This window comes from Microtus pennsylvanicus, chromosome 9 (assembly GCF_037038515.1).
Source record: "Microtus pennsylvanicus isolate mMicPen1 chromosome 9, mMicPen1.hap1, whole genome shotgun sequence".
NCBI lineage: Eukaryota > Metazoa > Chordata > Mammalia > Rodentia > Cricetidae > Microtus > Microtus pennsylvanicus.
The window spans coordinates 11748988-11767125 of record NC_134587.1 but is presented as its reverse complement, the minus strand read 5'-3'; the positions used below and the strand labels follow the sequence as shown (position 1 = coordinate 11767125).

General features: G+C 40.7%; 1 protein-coding gene across 10 annotated transcripts in view; it reads left to right on the top strand.

Moving 5' to 3' along the window:
• The first annotated feature begins 6979 nt into the window (after positions 1-6979).
• The window catches only part of Dync1i2 (dynein cytoplasmic 1 intermediate chain 2), a 52506-nt gene continuing 41347 nt past the window's right edge, over positions 6980-18138 (top strand). For 2 of the 10 annotated variants that reach the window (XM_075984920.1, XM_075984913.1), the window contains exons 1-4: positions 7258-7390; positions 9355-9471; positions 12521-12638; positions 17747-17773. In XM_075984920.1, coding sequence (XP_075841035.1) covers positions 9364-9471; positions 12521-12638; positions 17747-17773 — 253 coding nt within the window. In that variant the 5' untranslated portion in view covers positions 7258-7390; positions 9355-9363. Of the gene's footprint in view, positions 7391-9354; positions 9472-12520; positions 12639-17746; positions 17774-18138 lie in introns of all 10 variants that reach the window. The other 8 variants (XM_075984914.1, XM_075984918.1, XM_075984917.1 and 5 more) reach the window with 8 other exon arrangements.

Genomic DNA, 18138 nt, shown 5'->3' with positions numbered 1-18138 from the left:
TGGGTGCTGGTGGCACACACCTTTAATCCCTGCACTTGGAAGGCAGAGGCAGGTGGAGTTCTACAAATTCCAGGCCAGCCTGGTCTGCAGAATGAGTTCCAGGACAATCAGAGCTGTTACACAGAGAAACCCTGTCTCAAAAAACCCCAAATAGATGATAGATAGATAGATAGATAGATAGATAGATAGATAGATAGATAGACAGACAGGCAGATAGAGCCATTGCTAAAAGCTTCCTACACTGCTAACAGACCACATTTTTCTTTTCCACAATGACATAATTTCTGTGGTCTGTGTGATGAAGATAGACATCATAAGGCTATTAGTAATTGGTGATAAATCCTAAGGTTGACTGTTCAAAAAAGACCTGGTGAGTCCCATGACTCTTTGGAGATCATGAACCTCTGGGTAGCAGAATACAGCTGTGACCCTTCAAATATCTTCCTCTTCCTTTTGACAGTTTGCTTCACTGATCCTTTTTGTTCTTAACGTCTTGATCACTTACCATGCATACATAATAAGGAGGGTGCATCTCTTGCAGGATATTTTATCGCACTGTGAACCCCGAGATTGTATTATTTACTGGAAAAACCTGCCTCTAGCTGTGGTGTGGCTCAGCCCCAGCACACACCTTTAATCTAAGAGCTTTCTGCTTGATTACTGTAAACAGAATTAAATAAAATCAACCATAGCTGGAGCAAGCATCCAGCTGAAAGGAAATAACCAAAGAGAGTAAGAGGAAGTCAGGAGGACAGAAAGAGCGATGCACAGGAAACAGGAAGTAGAAGGGAGGGACATCCAGTTGGAGGAGTTTTTGTTTGAGATGGCATAGGAGAAAGCTCTCTCTGTGGAGGAGGAAGCAACTGGGTGCTTTCTCTGCCTCTCTGCACTTGCAGGTTTGCACCCTGGCCTCTTCCCAAGTCTTTATTGATAAAATAGAATAAAGGAGACATCCATCTTAAAGGTGGAGTTTTGTGGAATTTTCAGAGATATGTAAATGTGTGTTAGCCCACCAGATCACGGCATGAAGCATCACCAGCACATCCAAGCCCCTTGTCAGTGTCCTACGAAGAGACTGTTCTGCTTTATCTTCATGAGTTTTCCTGCTTTTTATCACATGCAGATTGATCCTAAACTCTATGTGATTTTTACCTAGTATTTTTTTTTAATTTTATGATAGTGCAAGAGTACCATGCATTCACTAGAAATTCCACTTAAATTTTGGATATTGATCTTTTCCCAGGTTTGAATGGGTAATGTAGATGCAGGCATCATTCTCAACACTCTCCTAAGTCTGAGTCTCTGCTTTGATGGTCACCACGGCTAAAAGAGGCTTCTCTGACTAATGCTGAGAGCTGCACCAGTCTGGGGTATTAACACAAGTATTTATTTATTTATTTTGATTTTCAAGACAGGTTTTCTCTGTAGTTTTTGGTGCCTGCCCTGGAACTAGCTCTTGTAGACCAGGCTGGCCTCGAACTCACAGAGATCCACCTGCCTCTGCCTCCCGAGTGCTGGGATTAAAGGCATGCGGCACCACCGCCCAGCAAAACACAAGTATTTATATAGCAGTTTAACTACACGACCAGTATGCTGATCACGTCTTATTTTACATTGTCTGATCATTTCAAAACAGACTTTGTGGACCTTTCTTCCCTACTTGCCATATTGGTTGGCTCTTACCTTGGTCACCTTTTCCCTCATGAGTTCTATATCTTAGTTAGGGTTTCTATTGCTGTGAAGAGACACCATTACCATGGCAGCTCTTATAAAGAAAACATTTAATTGGGGTAGCTCGTTTACAGTTCAGAGGTTCAATCCATTATCATCACTGTGGGATACAGCAGTGTGCAGGCAGACATGGTGCTGGAGAAGTAGCTGAGGGCTACATCTTGCAGGCAACAGGAAGAGGTCTGAAACTCTGGGCATTATCTTGAACGTATATGTATGAAAAAGCGAAAAACCCAGGATAACCTAAACAATCCTGTACAATAAAGGAACTTCTGGAGGCAGCATAATCCCTCAATTCAAACTCACGTACAGAGCTACAATACTGAAAACAGCCTGGTATTGACATAAAACAGACAGGAGGACCAATGGAACCTAATCAAAGACCCAGATATTAATCCACACACCTTTGAACACCTGATTTTTGACAAAGAAGCAAAATATATCAAATGGAAAAAAGAAAACATTTTTAGCAAATGGTGCTGTCATAACAAGATATCAACAAGTAGAAAAATGAAAATAGATCAATATCTATGACCATGCACAAAACTCATGTCCAAATGGATCAAAGACCTCAAACCACCACTGAAACCACATAGAACCTCACTGAACCTCATAGAAGAGAAAGTGGGAAGTACACTTGAAGGCATTGGCACAGAAGACCACTTCCTAAATATAACTCCAGTAGCACAGACAGTGAAAGATGCAATGAATAAATGGGACCTCCTGAACCTAAAAAGCTTCTGTAAAGCAAAGGACATGGTCAACAAAACAAAACGGCAGCCCACAGAATGGAAAAAGTTCTACACCAACCCCACATTGGACAGAGGGCTGATCTTCAAAATATACAAAGAACTCAAGAAATTGGTCATCAAAAGAGCAAATAATCCAACAACAACAAAAAAATGAGTACAGACCTAAACAGAGAACTCTCAACAGAGGAATCTAAAATGGCTGAAAGACACTTAAGGAAATTCTCATCATCCTTAGCTGTCAGAGAAATGCAAATCAAAACAACTATGAGATTCCAACTACACTTGTAAGAATGGTCAAGATCAAAAACACTGATGACAACTTATGCTAGAGAAGATGTGGGGTAAAGGGAACACTCCTTCATTGCTGGTGGGAGTGCAAATTGGTACAGCCCCTTTGGATATCAGTACGTTGATTTCTCAGAAAATTAGGAAACATGTTACAAGGAGGGCTGTTTGTTGGTCCCTGGCCATTTAGCCTCAAAATAATCACACAGAAACTGTATTAATTAAATCACTGCTTGGCTCATTAGCTCTAGCTTCTTATTGGCTAACTCTTACATCTTAATTTAACCCATTTCTAGTAATCTGTGTATTGCCACGAGGCTGTAGCTTACTGGGTAAAGTTTCAGTTGGGCTGCTGGACATTTTCCAGAAGGGGAATTAGAGTTGGGGTAGATTTCTTCCATCAAATATGTACTGGGGAGTGTACTTTTAAAACTCTGTTTGAAGTAGGCATTGGTGGACTTTCTGTCTTGTGCTTACCCTACAAGACCATGGAGTTAAGCTAAGACAAGGTTAAGCTATGACATTCACCTATTGCATCTCACCCTGTTTTGCCCTCCATGTTGGGGAATGAATTTAGGATATCATACTCATTAGGCAAACTCTCTTCCACTGAATTATATCCCAAACCTCTCCTATTTTCCCTTATCCTAAGCATTCCTTACTTCCTTTCCAGCACCTTGAAACAAGAAGGAGGGTGTTTTATCTAATAGTTTTAGGTATCTAATGGAAAAGTCAGCTGGGTGCCTACTATGCTTTATTGCTATCAGAGTATTAGTATAACCTTAATGTTTCTCTGATCTATTTCTCATAGTTTCTACTAATAATGCCTTGGTTTATACCTTTCTGATTCCATTCCTAAATCTTCCAACACTACCCTCTACTTCCAAACTATCCTCTCCCCTTCCCTCCCCTCCCCCTCCTCTCTTCTCTTTCCTCTCCTCTCTCCCCTCCTATACTCTTCTCTTCTCTCCCCTTTCCTCCTCTCCTCTCCTCTCTTCTTCTTTCCCCTCCTCTCTCCCCTCCTATACTCTTCTCTCCTCTCCTCTCCCCTCTCCTCCTCTCCCCTGTTCTCTCCTTTCCTCTCATCCCCCTGAGAGAGCTGCATTAGTGAGGGGAGGGATAGGGTACAGAGAGTTAAGCAGTAGAACGTGAGAAAACAAGGGAGGGATGAGGCCTGAGGAGATCTGCCATGTGATAATGCTCCTGTACACTATAAAGATTTGTCACTTGTATTGGTTTAATAAAATGCTGATTGGCCAGTAGCAGGCAGGAAGTATAGGTGGGTGACCAGACTATGAGAATTCTGGGAAGAAGAAAGGCAGAGATGCAGTCCCAGCCAGATGCAGAGAAACTAAGACGAGAATGCCTTACTGTAAAAAGCACCAAGCCACAAGGCTTTTAGCCGTAAGACCAAACACAGAAAAGAATTATGGGTTAATTTACATTGTAAGAGCTAGTTAGTAATAAGCCTGGGCGATAGGCCAAACAGTTTAAAATTAATATAAGCCTCTGTGTTTTCTTTGGGACTGAGTGGCTGCAGGAATGGGTGGAATGGAAACTTCTGTGTACAGAGATGACTCTGTGGGCAAAGGCACTTGCCACCAAACCTGTTGACCCTGAGTTCAATTCCTAGGACCGGTTTGGTAGAAAAAGAGAACAAACTCTTGAAAGTTGTCCTCGAATCTCCACTTGTGCACTGTAGCACAAGAGCACACACAAACACACACACAAACACACACACAAACACACACATACAAACACACACACAAACACACACACACAAGCACACACACAAACACACACACAAACACACACACACAAGCACACACACAAACACACACACAAACACAAACAAACACACACAAACACACACACAAACACACACACAAACAACACAACACAGACAAACACACACAGAACACACACACAAACACACACACAAACATGTAGGAATTTTTTGAAATAGATGAGGTAGCACTCAGTGAATGGCTATAATAAACCAGATAATAAAGAAGTGAACGAGAAAATAGTTACCAGAAGCCAGTGAAAACCAGAGTCATACAAAGTAACCATCTGGCAGGAGGTAGAGCGGAAATGCTTGGTGTGAAATTATTGCTGGGAATGTAACTCAGAGGGGAAAGAGTGGGAAGAGTTGTCACATTGAAGGCGGGTTAGAGGAACATGGGTAGACAAGGAGAGTGAGGTAGTCTCCCTGAGATGCCAGCCTCTATCCCGGGAAGATACTTTGAGGAGAAACACTGGAAAAACAGGTTAGGGGATGGCATCTAAACAGGACCAGTAGTGGCAAGGGGAGGACCAGGGGCTCTGTAAAATACCCCAACCAGAGTCCAGTCCGTGCACTAAGAACCTTAGGACACCTCCCATCCAGAAAAGAGAAGCTGTTACCTTCTCTTTCTTAAGGCTCGGTCTTCTATTTTCCCCAGACATTCATTTCTTGGTTCATTCCAGAGAACCAGCTCAGTGACTCCCTATATGAAGGACCAGCAATACCCATTACAACAACATCTTCATATTCCAGCATTGTCTCCTTCCCTGGGACTCCTTGCTTGTTTTTTGTTTTGTTTTGTTTTTGGTTTTTTTTTGAGGGTCTCTCTATTGTGTAGCCCTGGCTGTCTTGGAACTCGCTATGTAAATCAGGCTGGCTTGAACTCACAGACGTCTGCCTGTCCCTGCTCCCCACCCCCAGCTGGGAATACAAGCCTGTGACACCACACCCTGCAAGAAAGAATCTGAGGAACAAAGAAAACACCAGTAAACCGGCCTTTCTCCAGACCATTTTCAAAGAACTACCCAAAATACGAGCATGATCACGCCTTTTCTCCTTTTTAAAATCTTTTCTTACATTTATTACCATAGGTCTCAGTCTAAGCTGGATATGTGACTTTGCCCTCCCATGGCTTCAATCCTCAGTTCTCAGCCTGTTGCCGGGGTGAATTATTTCTCTGTTTTCTACCATCTCATCTTTGTGCTTTAACTATATTTTCTCTCCTCCTCCTCTTCCTTCTGGGGTACCCTGGTACTTTGCTCCATCTTGTTTATATGGTTAACGTCTAATCAACCTTCTGGAATCAAAGACTTGTCTCTGGAATCATCTCTTCATGAAATTCTTCCTCTCTTACCTGTTTCTATGGCTTAGTTACTCAATCTTGTCTTGACAGTTCATTGAACTGAGCACCCAGTCTTTTTCCTTGAAGAAGGGCGATGGGTTTTAGTTCTTATAGAATAAAGCTCCATTCCCGGTACATGATGAGTGACATTCAGAAGAGCTCTTTCAAGTGAAGAGACAGAAACTGTAATGGAAAGAAGGAAACAAAGGTTGCTTAAATAAACATGATTTGAAATTTTAGAACTTAAAACTCGAGATAATCTAAATTTAAGCAATGTGCTCTTGTCGGTTTTCTGGAAGATAAGAAATATCATGTTTTGGCATTAGCTTTAATAATTGGTAAATAATGCTGCAAATTGTTCAAACAAACTTTTCAAACCATCTGTGTTAGCCCATACACTTCTGATAATTTATATTCCAATAATTTTCTGCATATTTAAAATCTAATCAGATCCAAAAGTATAGTTTTTTGGGTTTTTTTTGTCTTGTTTTGTTTTTATTTTTTGTTTTGTTTTGAGACAGGATTTCTTTGCACAGCCCTGGCTGTCTTGGAACTCCCTCGGTAGACCAGGCTGGCCTTGAACCCACAGAGCTCCGCCTGCCTCTGTCTCCGGAGTCCTGGGATTAACGGACTGAACCACCATCGCTAGGAATAAAATGCGTTCTTACCAAACATACTTTTAAGAGAAGAGTATTCTGCTATAAGATACTAGAAAATATTTTGTATGCTACTTAATATATTTTTATCTAGATCTTGTGCACATGCTACATGAAGCCTCAGTAAACACATACACCTAAAACCCGTGCTCGAAACTTGCTAAAATTCTGTCCACAGGTAAGGTACATGTTTATAAACGCTTTTAAAAGTGTCCCTTTCTCCGTTTCAATATGGAAAACAACATTTCTTAAGATTTTGTTAATGTTGGGCTACGGATCTTAAGAAACAAGACATACAACATTGTGAGCACTGTACAACCAAAGAAAACACTTTCAAGACAGATGCTAGAATGTTCCTACTGTCATTTTAAGGTTCTAGGGGCCAAAAAGTTAAGACAGACTACATATCCCAGCATACCTTGCCTCTATTGGAGGCCTAGCAGTCTCATGACTGAGCAATGCGCCTAGTTGCCGGGCCTTGTAGTTCTCTGGGGTGTTGTGGGTTCCGCCCCAGGATGTGAGGTGCAGTTGTCCAGTTTTTGCCAAAGCGGAAACACTTCGGGTCCTGAGGCCGGTGTAGATCTGTTTCACCCGTCAGCTTCTATTTTACAAAAGGTAAGTAACTCCGCCCAACCCCACCAGGCGGCAGCGATTCTGCTTCTGTGAGCGACCGCATCTCGGCGCAGCCGTTTGTCCCTTGGCTCTCGCCGTAGCGGCCGCCGCCCATCCCTCTTTGTGTGTCTGGGACGCCACGGATCTGCGGTGGCGACTGTTGGAGAGGGACGATCCCGGGAAGTTACCGGCTAGAGGAAGCTTTCTCCACCCCGCCACCTGACAGGTGGGTCGGCCGCGCTTCCTTCAAGGCCCTTTTGCCTCCCGTGGAGGCGTCGGAGCTCGCAGGGCCGGCCGGCCGATCGTTCTGACAGCGCCGGCCCTGGTGACTCTAGAAGGCCTGGGGAGGCCACCGCGGCCCCGCAACACTTCGGGCCGGAGCCTCGGTGCCTAGGGGCTTGCCCTGCATCGGTCCCGCGGTTCCGGGACACACCCAGCCCGGACCGCGTCCTCTTGGCCTTAAGCCCAGGGAGAAACTAATTCCTTAAGTTTTGCTTGGTTGTATGAATAAGGTCGCTACTCCTTGGGTCGGTAGCTTGTCCAGGCACCTGGCGTGTGTGTTGGAGGTCGCTGAACACTGAGAGGTTTTAACACCATGTTAGACACCTTCCTCTTGCCGGCGTTTTAAGAAAATGAACCTGACAGTCACGGAGCAGTGGCTCTGGCCTGTCTGAGGATGAAGGAGCTAGCTGATTACCGGTGCTAAAGCCGGACAGACTAGTTACAGCTGACTGGAGAGATTACTTCTTTAATCTAGGTGGCAGGTAGTATTTATTGATATACTTGTTGACAGTTGACCATAAACAGAAAAGAATACATCCAGCCTAGCATACAGAGTAATGTGTATGGAAGCTCCCTTCAACAGCCCTTAACAGTGTGAAGCTTCTCAGAGACCTGGGAAGGCTGGGTGAAGAGACAGGGGCTCTTGCTTTGTGACTTGGCTGGGAGTTTATGTCAGGTACATATTATATGATTGCATTAAAGGGATTTCCCCTGTCACCTGCTCACCATTTTTTTGTCCACTGGCCTGTCAATCCTTCCGACATACTGTAATCAAAATCCCCCTTTTGTATTTACAGTGGGTGAATCTTGCCTCCATACCATCTTGCACTTAATCCAAATCTATTGTGTTTGAGGTTTTTCGCCCAGTTTCCTAAATCTAAAATATTTATTCTTGAAATTGTACCAAGAGCGACGCTGACAGAGATTAAACCAGTAATGTAGCTAAAGTGACAGATTCCTGGCTCCCATCTTACGCTCAGCCCCTAAGTTACTTTCTAGTTCAAAAAGATCCCAGTTCATCTTCGTATGAAGTCGTGTTCACGTTTGTAATTCCATCTACTCTACACGTGGTTCACTTAGCCACTGTCATTTTAATGTTACGGTTACCATACTGTAAAAGTAACAAAAATGACAAAAACACAGTCCCGGGCTCAAATAGATGGCAGTCCAATATGGACCATTTCAGGCCCATTCACAGACAATCATGTAAAAAAAATGCCATTTGGTTTGATTGTTATGGAACATTGATGGAGCTTACAGGATTTTTAGGAATTCTCCGTTTAGTCATTCAGCCTTTTTATCGAATTTCTAGGAACAAATGCAGAAATATCTGTTAATATGTTTGCGTTCGTGGCTGAAGACTAGACATTCTTTAAAAACCGGTCTTGCTATGTATGGCCCATGCTCTTGGAACTCTTGTCCTGCTTCTGCAGAGCTGGGATTTCAGGTGTGAGCCATCATACGCTAAGACAAGCTTAGTGCCAGCCCTGTCTTTTGTCTTAAACACTAGTTATGACTTGATCAAATACAGAGCCATCACAAAACTTTGGATCTGCGTGTGCTGGCTGACTCCCAGCTCACCAGCGTCGTAGGTAAAAAGATTGCCATGAGGACAGCCTAGGCTGCAGAGCGAGACATTGCTAAATTTGGTCTTAGGAACATTAAAGCACCCACTGTGTGCTAGCTATTGTGCTCAAATTTTGGATAATACTTGTTCATAATTTTTTCTTATGTCTTAATAGTATAAGTACCTATGTTTTTATTATTTAAAAATATAACGTGTGTTTTTCTTAGGAATCATCGAAATTTTTAGTTTCTTGTCATATTTCTTGAACTATTGTTTTTTTAAGTCTGCTACTTTTTTAAATCCATGTAATGATTATTATAAATGTTGGTATGATTTTTAAGGTCACAACCATGTCGGACAAAAGTGAATTAAAAGCTGAATTGGAACGTAAGAAGCAGCGGTTGGCCCAAATCAGAGAAGAAAAGAAGAGAAAAGAAGAGGAAAGGAAAAAAAAGGAAGTACGTTTAATTCAATAAAACAAACAAAACCCTTTAGTATGAATAAGTACATTCTGTTTCAAGAACTTAGACCTTTCTGTAAGAACTTTAGAACATTTGCAAATCCAGCAGCTGGTATTGTCAGTGTAGCAATTATCAGTGGATCTTACTTTAAAGCTAGGTATATGATAATGACAAAACTGGTATAGTATGATATTTTTAACAAGCTAAAAGTATTTCATATAATTTGATGCATTTCTAAGATTTGAGTTATAGAAATTGAATTTATTCATGTAGTCTTTTAGGGATATATGTTTTATGCAAAGTAAGATCACTGCATTTTAATACTTGATATATATATGTTTATCATAATAAATTAATTATTCAGATACTTTGATAATTTGCTTTGATATTACTGGCAATATGAGCTATACATGACAATTTATTTGAGTAGTGGATTTGCATGTACTTAATGATTATCATGAGTTAGTCATTGAAATATATTAATGAACAATGGATTTAATAATACCAAAAAGGTACTTTTATCTTCTGATTTTGTTTATCACATACTATAAGATATAAATATTCCAAATATACATTATCTCTAAGCTGGACACACTTTACTTGTCCTGCATTGACATGTATACACTGTTCCCTGTTGCAGCTCTTCGGGCAGATGTATTTATCTGCATCACAGATACATTTCAAATGGCCAGCATACCTAGTACCTTGCCCTAAGTTTGCCTGTTGTACCAAGCTTATGTATGTAAATGCCAGGACAACAGCAAGACTATTAGACATCTCTCAGGAGCTGGAGAAAGTACATTGGCAGAAAAAAAAAGCAGAGTTTATCACAGTGACTCAAAAGTTATGTGCAGCGTTGCTAAAATACCTAAAGGACTGTGATTGAAGAGTTTCCTACAATTCTTTTCTCCAATCTCCCACCTTTCTGTGCTATACAGAAAAGGGCTGACGCTGTGCATTGGATATTTGATTGGATGGTTGAGACTGGCAGAGTCGATCCAAATAGTATTTATAACCTTAACCTGTTCAGTAGTGAGAGCAAACTTGATTTAAAGCCATAAGTTGCCCCTGAGGAGCAATTACTTACTATTATTTATGATTGGTGTCTAACTTGAAATCCTTAAAACATTCTGAGACAATAAGCGGTGAGGGTCAGCTTGAAAACGGCATCTCTTCCACTATATTTTGATGAAAATAAGTTAATACGATATAAAAATATTGTGACTAACAAAATTCACTCGATATATGAGTGTGGTTGTCTACTTGACAAGCTTTCACTGAGAGCTTAAGCTTCCCTTGGTATTTTATATGCTCTAAGGATGTTGAGATTTGTCCAGTGTAGTTAGATTTTTCTAAAATTTTATATAAATAACTAAAATAAAAGTTGGCAGTTGGACTTGGTAGTACGTGTCTTTAACCCTAAGACTTGGGAGGCAGAGGCAGGCAGATCTCTGAGTTCTGAGTTTGAGGCCAGTTCCAGGACACTCGGGGATACACAAAGAAACCTTGTCTTGAAAAAACAAAACAACAATAAGAAATTGGTAAAAATTTTTCTAACAAAAATGTTATATGTTATTAAAAAAAAAAATTTGGTTTTAACCTGTCCCAGCTGCGTGTTTTTGTGACTAAAATATGACCTGAAAGCTGGCCTTGGTGGCACTTGCTTGCAACCCTCACTTCTTGGGAGGCTCAGATAGGAAGTTCTCGCAAGTCCGCAGACTTAAGGCCAATATGGGTAACTTGAAAAAAAAAAAAACAGATAAAATAATGATAATGTCTAGAATTTAAAAAAATGAGTTTTCTCTAGATTTTTTTTTAAAAAAATTGTGTGTGTGTGTGTGTGTGTGTGTGTGTGTGTGTGTGTGTGTGTGGTGCCCCAGGAGAAGTCCAGAAGAGAGTCTAACAGCTGGAGCTAAAGGTGGTGTGAGGTGCCAGACGTGGGTGCTGCTGACTGAACTTGGGTCCTGTGCAAGAGCAGTGTGGACTCCCAACCACCGAGTCATCTCTTCAGCTTCTCTAGAAGAGTTTTTGATAAATATTCTTTATATAAATTCTTTGAAAATCTTACATAGAACTTTAAAAATGTTTTTTTCAACCAATCAAATTTGTTATATAATTTAAATTATCTATTTCCTTCTTATGTCTTAAATTACTCTAATTTTTTCCCCTCTGTCACTTTTCTATCTAAACTTTTGTACTCCTAGAGTTGGAGACTTCCATGATTCCTGTCCCTGGTCATTAGTTTCATCCTATAAAGAATTTGAACTTGACTGTTTTTTAAAGAGTTGTTATGTATTTTAAGGCAGACTCTTGCCTTGTGGCCTTGGCTGTCCTGGAACTTACTATGTAGACCAGGCTGTTCTTGAACTCAGGGAAATTCTCTGTCCACTGAATTCTGGGATTACAGGCATGAACTACCATTCTGGCTGTTTTGAAAATATATGTGGAGGTACCTTGGATTCAATGAGAATGATGTATAAAAAGAACTTTATATTTAAAACTAATTTTATCCTAAAAGTTTACAGTTGTAACTTTGTTTAAAATATTTTTTTTAAAAAATATTTATTTATTATGTGTATACAATATTCTGTGTGTATGCCTGCAGGCCAGAAGAGGGCGCCAGACCTCTTTACAGATGGTTGTGAGCCACCATGTGGTTGCTGGGAATTGAACTCAGGACCTTTGGAAGAGCAGGCAATGCTCTTAACCACTGAGCCATCTCTTCAGCCCCCTGTTTAAAATATTTTTATATGGGGCTGGAGAGATGCTTCAGTGCTTGCGTGCACTGCCGCTCTCAGAGGACTGGGTTTGATTCCTGGTACCCACATGGCAGCTCACAAACACCCATAGATCCAGTTCTAGGGGGTCCAACTTCTTTTGGCCTCCATGGGCACCAGGCAAACATGTGGTGCACTACACAACATTCAAACAAAACACCATACACATATGAATAAAAATAAAATTTTTTTAAAAAAGTAAAATATTTTTATAAATAGGAATGTGTTGTATTATTCATGAACTTGTGTTTTTATCTGAAAACATTTAGACTGATCAGAAGAAGGAAGCTGCTGTTGCTGTGCAGGAAGAATCCGATCTTGAGAAGAAGAGAAGAGAAGCTGAGGCATTGCTTCAAAGCATGGGGCTGACTACAGATTCCCCCATTGGTAAGGATCTGAATCTATCTATTTGTGGGAGACAGGCTTATGTTCTGTTGAGCGCAGACATGTCTGAGCTCAGTGCATTGGTGTGATATATACATATGGTCTTTGTCTCAAAAACGTTTATCATTTACTTGGAATTCCTTTTTTCCCCAGACATATTAGTATATAGTTATTTGTTTGAGAGATCAAGATTAATATCTACTAACACATACCAAGCTACCAAATTGAATTTTCTTACTTAAATCAGCAATTTACTGTGCACAATACTATGCTAAACTTAAAGATGAGTACTGTGTACTCGTTTTCATAGACTAGGGAAAGGTATCCAAGTCAGAGATCTAGCACTAGTACTCAAAAGCAAAGGAGCAGGAAGAGAAATTTATAGTATTTTCTCAAAGCAGTAAGAGGCATAATAATACTGGCTGCTTCACTTGGTCTTGCCCTTTTTCTGGGTTATTCATTGTGATGATTATATTAGACTAGTAGGCCTCATAGAGATGCTGAGAATGATCTAGCTATACATCAGAAAGCACTCAGTGCTTACTTCATATATAGTTCTGTGTTGGGTGCTGCTATGGAGAATGTATTTAAGTGCGACAATGGCCTTTATCCTTTAGGGACCTGGCATTTCAAGGTTAGTTTTTGAGCTAATATCTTTGTGTGTTTGTGTGTGTGCAGGCAAGTGCCCATGTATGTAAAAGCCAGAAGATAACCTTGGTTCATTCCTCGGGTGTTACCCGTCTTCCTGACCTCGGGCTTGGAATAGAGTAGGCTGCTGGATCCCCAGTTTCTGTCTCCCTGGCTGGGACTACAGTCATATACCACCAAGCTGGTTCTGGGGCCAGAACTCAGGTCCTCATGCTTGTGTAGTAAGCATTTTACAATTGGAACTACCTCCTTAGCCATATTTCTAGGATGTTGAGGTTTTTGTTTGGGGTTTTGGGTTTGGTTTTTGTGACTGGGTTTTCTGCCCCGTCTGACCTTGAACTCTCAGCCCTCTTGCCTTGGCCTCCTGAGTGCTGGGATTACCAGTGTGTGCTGGCACCTAGACTGTAGGCTGACTTCATCGATCCTAGGGACACATACCAGAGGTAGTAACGCCTGTTGTGGAGCTTCCTGTCCTTAGTAAAGCTGGTGTTTCTAAAAGATTTTAAGATGAAAGGCCTCATTAGTCTTAGGATCTGTTCATTGTTACTTCTTCCTGCTCATGGTTTTTCTTTATTGATAGTATTTGAAGACTATATTATTTTATATTATACATTAATTTTATATCTTTAATAATCCTGTGTTATATACTTTGATTTTAAAAACAAGTTAATTAGATTTTTTTGTTATTCTAGTAACTGAACCATATCACTTATTAGTTGTACAATTCTTGAGGGGTCTTGATTTTTATTTTCTGTGCCACTGTGTTATTTTTTTTCCTTCCATGTTCTTTTTGCCCCCTTGGGCTTCTCCGTCACTTGCTCATCTGTCTTAATTCATAGCCTGCCTCTGCTGTTGATTCTTGTTCTTTAGAGATGGCGTGGAGAGGCTCGCCCTCTTTCTCCACTTCTAGTTCTAGTGGTGCATAATGTAACCACTCTTGAGTTTTTAGAGTATAGGTTTCTTTGGGTCTGTCTTCTGAGTCTGCATTTCATATTTGTGTGTGTTTAACATTGATGACATTGTACTGTCTAATTATTTATTCCATGTTGCTACATACTTACTTGGCTAGTTATTTTTGACCTATATTATATTCCATTATGCATTATATTTCACTTCCCCAGTTCCCTGGTACTGTGTTCTCAGGTTGCTAGTCTGTTTTAGTATCATAAATAGTATATCTCCTCCCTTTGAAGGAAGCAGAAGAGTTTCTCTGGGGATGTGTCCAGGAATTGACTTGGCTGTGATGCTTTATGCAGGCTTACTTAGGTTCTACTTATCAGTTTCAGAAGTATCTACAAATATTAACCCTCCTGCGTCCATATTTTCACTGAATATTATCCAAGCTGCTGGCTTGGTGGGCATTTCTGTTGCTGTGATAAAATTTCCTGACACAAAGCAACGTAGGAAGAGTTTACTGTAGCTCCCTGTTCCCGGTCACAGACTGTCAGAGGGAAGTCAGGTGGCAGGAACTCAGCTAAGCTAGTCACATCCCAGCCACAGCAAGAGCAGAGCCAAATGGGTGTGTGCCTGTGTGCTACTCGCTCGATCGCTTGTGCTGGGCTCAGTGATTCTGCTGTCGCACAGGTCAGAAGCCCCTGCCTAGAGAGTGGCATTATCCACATCAGTTAACCTCTTGAAGACATCGCCCACAAACACGCCACAGACCAACCTAATGTAGACGATATCCCATCACGACTCTTCCCAGGGGACTCCAACCTGTGCCTGACTGACAATTAACGCTAACCGTCACAGGTAGCGATGATAAACCCAATGTTTTCAGTGCACACATACCCGATTACAGTGACGGAACGGCTGTCTCTTCATATAACTGTTCCCATTCAGCTTGTCTCCTCTGGGATTTGCACGTGTGTTATTTTTGTTTGTTTATTATTGAGGTTTTTATCTTTTGATTTGTAGAACTTTTGTCTTCATGATTTAAAAACAAAAACAAACAACCTTCTCCTAATCGGTTACCTGTTGATTCTGTTCTTAATCTTTATTGAAAAGAGTCCTCCATTTTCTATACTCACATCTACCAATTACCCTCCTTTCTGATCTTGCTGTATAGCTGTCTGGAATCTGCTATGTAGACCGGGCTACCCAGTATCTGTAGGCTTTCAGTGTGTATAGATGGGAAAGGAGAGCCTTTTCATAGAAGAAATGTGAGCCAAGACAGGGAAGTGTACTCAGAGAAATAGCCCATGGTTCATTCACTCTGCTGGATGACAAGGTAGGCAGAGAGAGGCTGTCGGAAATGAAGGGTCCAGCTAGACATGGAGAGCTTTGGGAGGCAGTTCCAGGTTTACCCAGGAAAGTGTATGGTCGGCTCTTCTTATCAGCTACAGTTGTGGGCGTTTGTTTGGAGGATTTCTTCTTTTAGATTTTTTTTTAAGTGTCTTTGAGTGTTTCACCTACATGTATGTATATGTATTATACATGTGCCTCAGAGGCCCGAGAAGATGTAGGATTCCCCCAGAACTGGAGTTAGGGATGGTTGTGAACCACCATGTGGTTGCTGGGAGCTGAACCAAGGTTCTCTGGAAGAATAAGAGTAAGTGTCCTTCTTTTAAATATTTTAAATATTTGCTGTTATTAGTGTATGTACCACATGGAGTGTTTGGAGGTCAGAGGACAGCTTCGTGAAGTTGGTTCTCTTCGCCTTCATGTGGATAAAGAGGATCAAATTTAGGCCTGTAGGCTTTTGTGGCAAGCACCTTTTTACACTGAGCTGTCTCACCACTATTTCCTATTCGCTTTTGTTGGTGGTGTTGTTTGTTTTTTGCCTTTTTTTTTTTTAATGAGGCAGGGTCTTCCTGATTGTCCTGGAACTTACTATATAGACCAGGCAGACCTCAAACTCACAGAGATCTGCCTCCTTCTACCTCTCAAGTGCTAGAATTAAAGGCTGGCTTCTTTCTTTGTAATGACAACTTAGTAAACATTTTACATGATCATAATTTCATTATAAAATTAATATGGTATAAATTTATAGTATTTAGACTTCCCATACGTTTGACTTCCCTTTTGAACTGTGAAAAGTTTGAAACATTGATTTTTGAAACTCAAATTTCTAATATTTACTTTTACAGATTTTTAAGAAAAATTTTGTTCATCCACTCATTCATTCAGAAAATATTAAGAACTTTTGATAAGCCAGTCTTGGGGATAGACTTCTGAGTATAGACAAGAGCCTTGCAGAGTTCCTGTAGTGGAGCTGGATATATCAGCGTGAGACTGAGGGCTGCATTGGATAGGGTGTTGGAAAAGCTGTGTGAGCGAGGACGGAATGATCAGAAGGGGCTCAGCATGTTAAAACTGTGAGTAGGAGCCATCCAGGTGGAGGCAATAGTGAGTACCAAGTCCCTGGGTAGATCCAGGCTTAGCTAGGCGTGTGTGATGGCAGTGTGATAAGCCAGAGAGAGGCAAAGAGCGAAGTGGGTAGAGGCCAGGTGATTTAAAGCCTGGAGTAGGATACAAGAGTTTTGTTTTTTAACAAAATCAAAACCTTTATTAGTCTTTTAGAAAATAAACAAAACAAAACAAAAACAAACTACAAGATAACTATGATTAACTTAGGAAATACCCGTACATCTTTAAAGTATTTCCCTTTAGCATAAACTTATGCTTATAGAATCTAAACATTAAAGGTTTTTTAAAGATCCAGAATTTAGCATAAGTCAAGGAAATCCATTTGTACTTCAGGTCTTTCTCCAAGAACCAGCGTTGCTGTATTACTGCCATTTAGTAGAATCTGATGTAATTTAGTAATCCTTCTTCCGTCCACCATAGCTTCAAATCCTGAGATATTGTCCAGCATCATATTGAAAAACTCCAAATCCTAGAAGTATACCAACAATTCCATTTTTATTCTTCATCTGTGTCAAGTCTTGATCCTGTGCACTTGTGCACAAGCTCGGATGGCAGGAGCTGCAAAGAGTTACTGGTAGCTTAGCAACAGGAGCCATGCTGACAGTCTGGAGGGGTTTATAAGGATTTCAAGCCAAGACTTCCTTAAATAGAAACTGTACTCATCAGAACTGTAACTGGCCTTCAGCCATGGATTTTGTATCCTCTCTTAGGTGACACTTGAGTTTAAAAGTATGAGGCAAGTTGAATCAAATAAAAATGTCGCTAAGTCCCTGTTCCTAGCCAATAACAAGCTGAAAAAGAACCGGTTTTAGCTGGGCAAGTGTAGCACATGGAGTGTCATTTTGTATCCAGGTAGCACATGCATGCTTAGGTAGAGATCATTTCTGTTAGTAGCTTCATTTTGATCGTATCACTGTTCTGAGGGGTGGCATATATGCCGGGGAACGCTTTGTGAAGTCAGCTCTTTGCTTCTACCTTTACCTGGGTTCCAGGGATGGAACTCAGGCCTGCAGGCTTGCACAGCACGCATCCTTACTGGCCAGAATGTCTTAAAAAAATCTCTTCTTTATTCAATTGTTTTGTTCTAAGTGTAGACATGAGAGAAAGGTGGAAAATGAAAGGTAAAGTATTGCTAATCTTCAAGCCATTAGTTTGGTGTTTTTGCTAAATTAAACTATGGAAAGACTGTAAATAGCTATGCTTTTTCTTTTTAATGAAAATGCTCATGAATGTGAGTGGTTTCTGAAAGATTTTGAACTTTTTAAATATTTTTCTTTTATGTGTATGTGTTTTCCCTGCATGTATGTATGTGAACTATGAGCATGCATGCTGTCTGTGGAGGTCAGAAGAGGGTTCAGCCACCATGTTAGTGCTGGGAACTGAACTGGGAATCTTCTATGACCTAGTTAGGGTTACTATTGCTGTGATGAAAAAACCATGACCAAAGCAACTTGGGAAGGAAAGGATTTATTAAAGCCCTATGCTT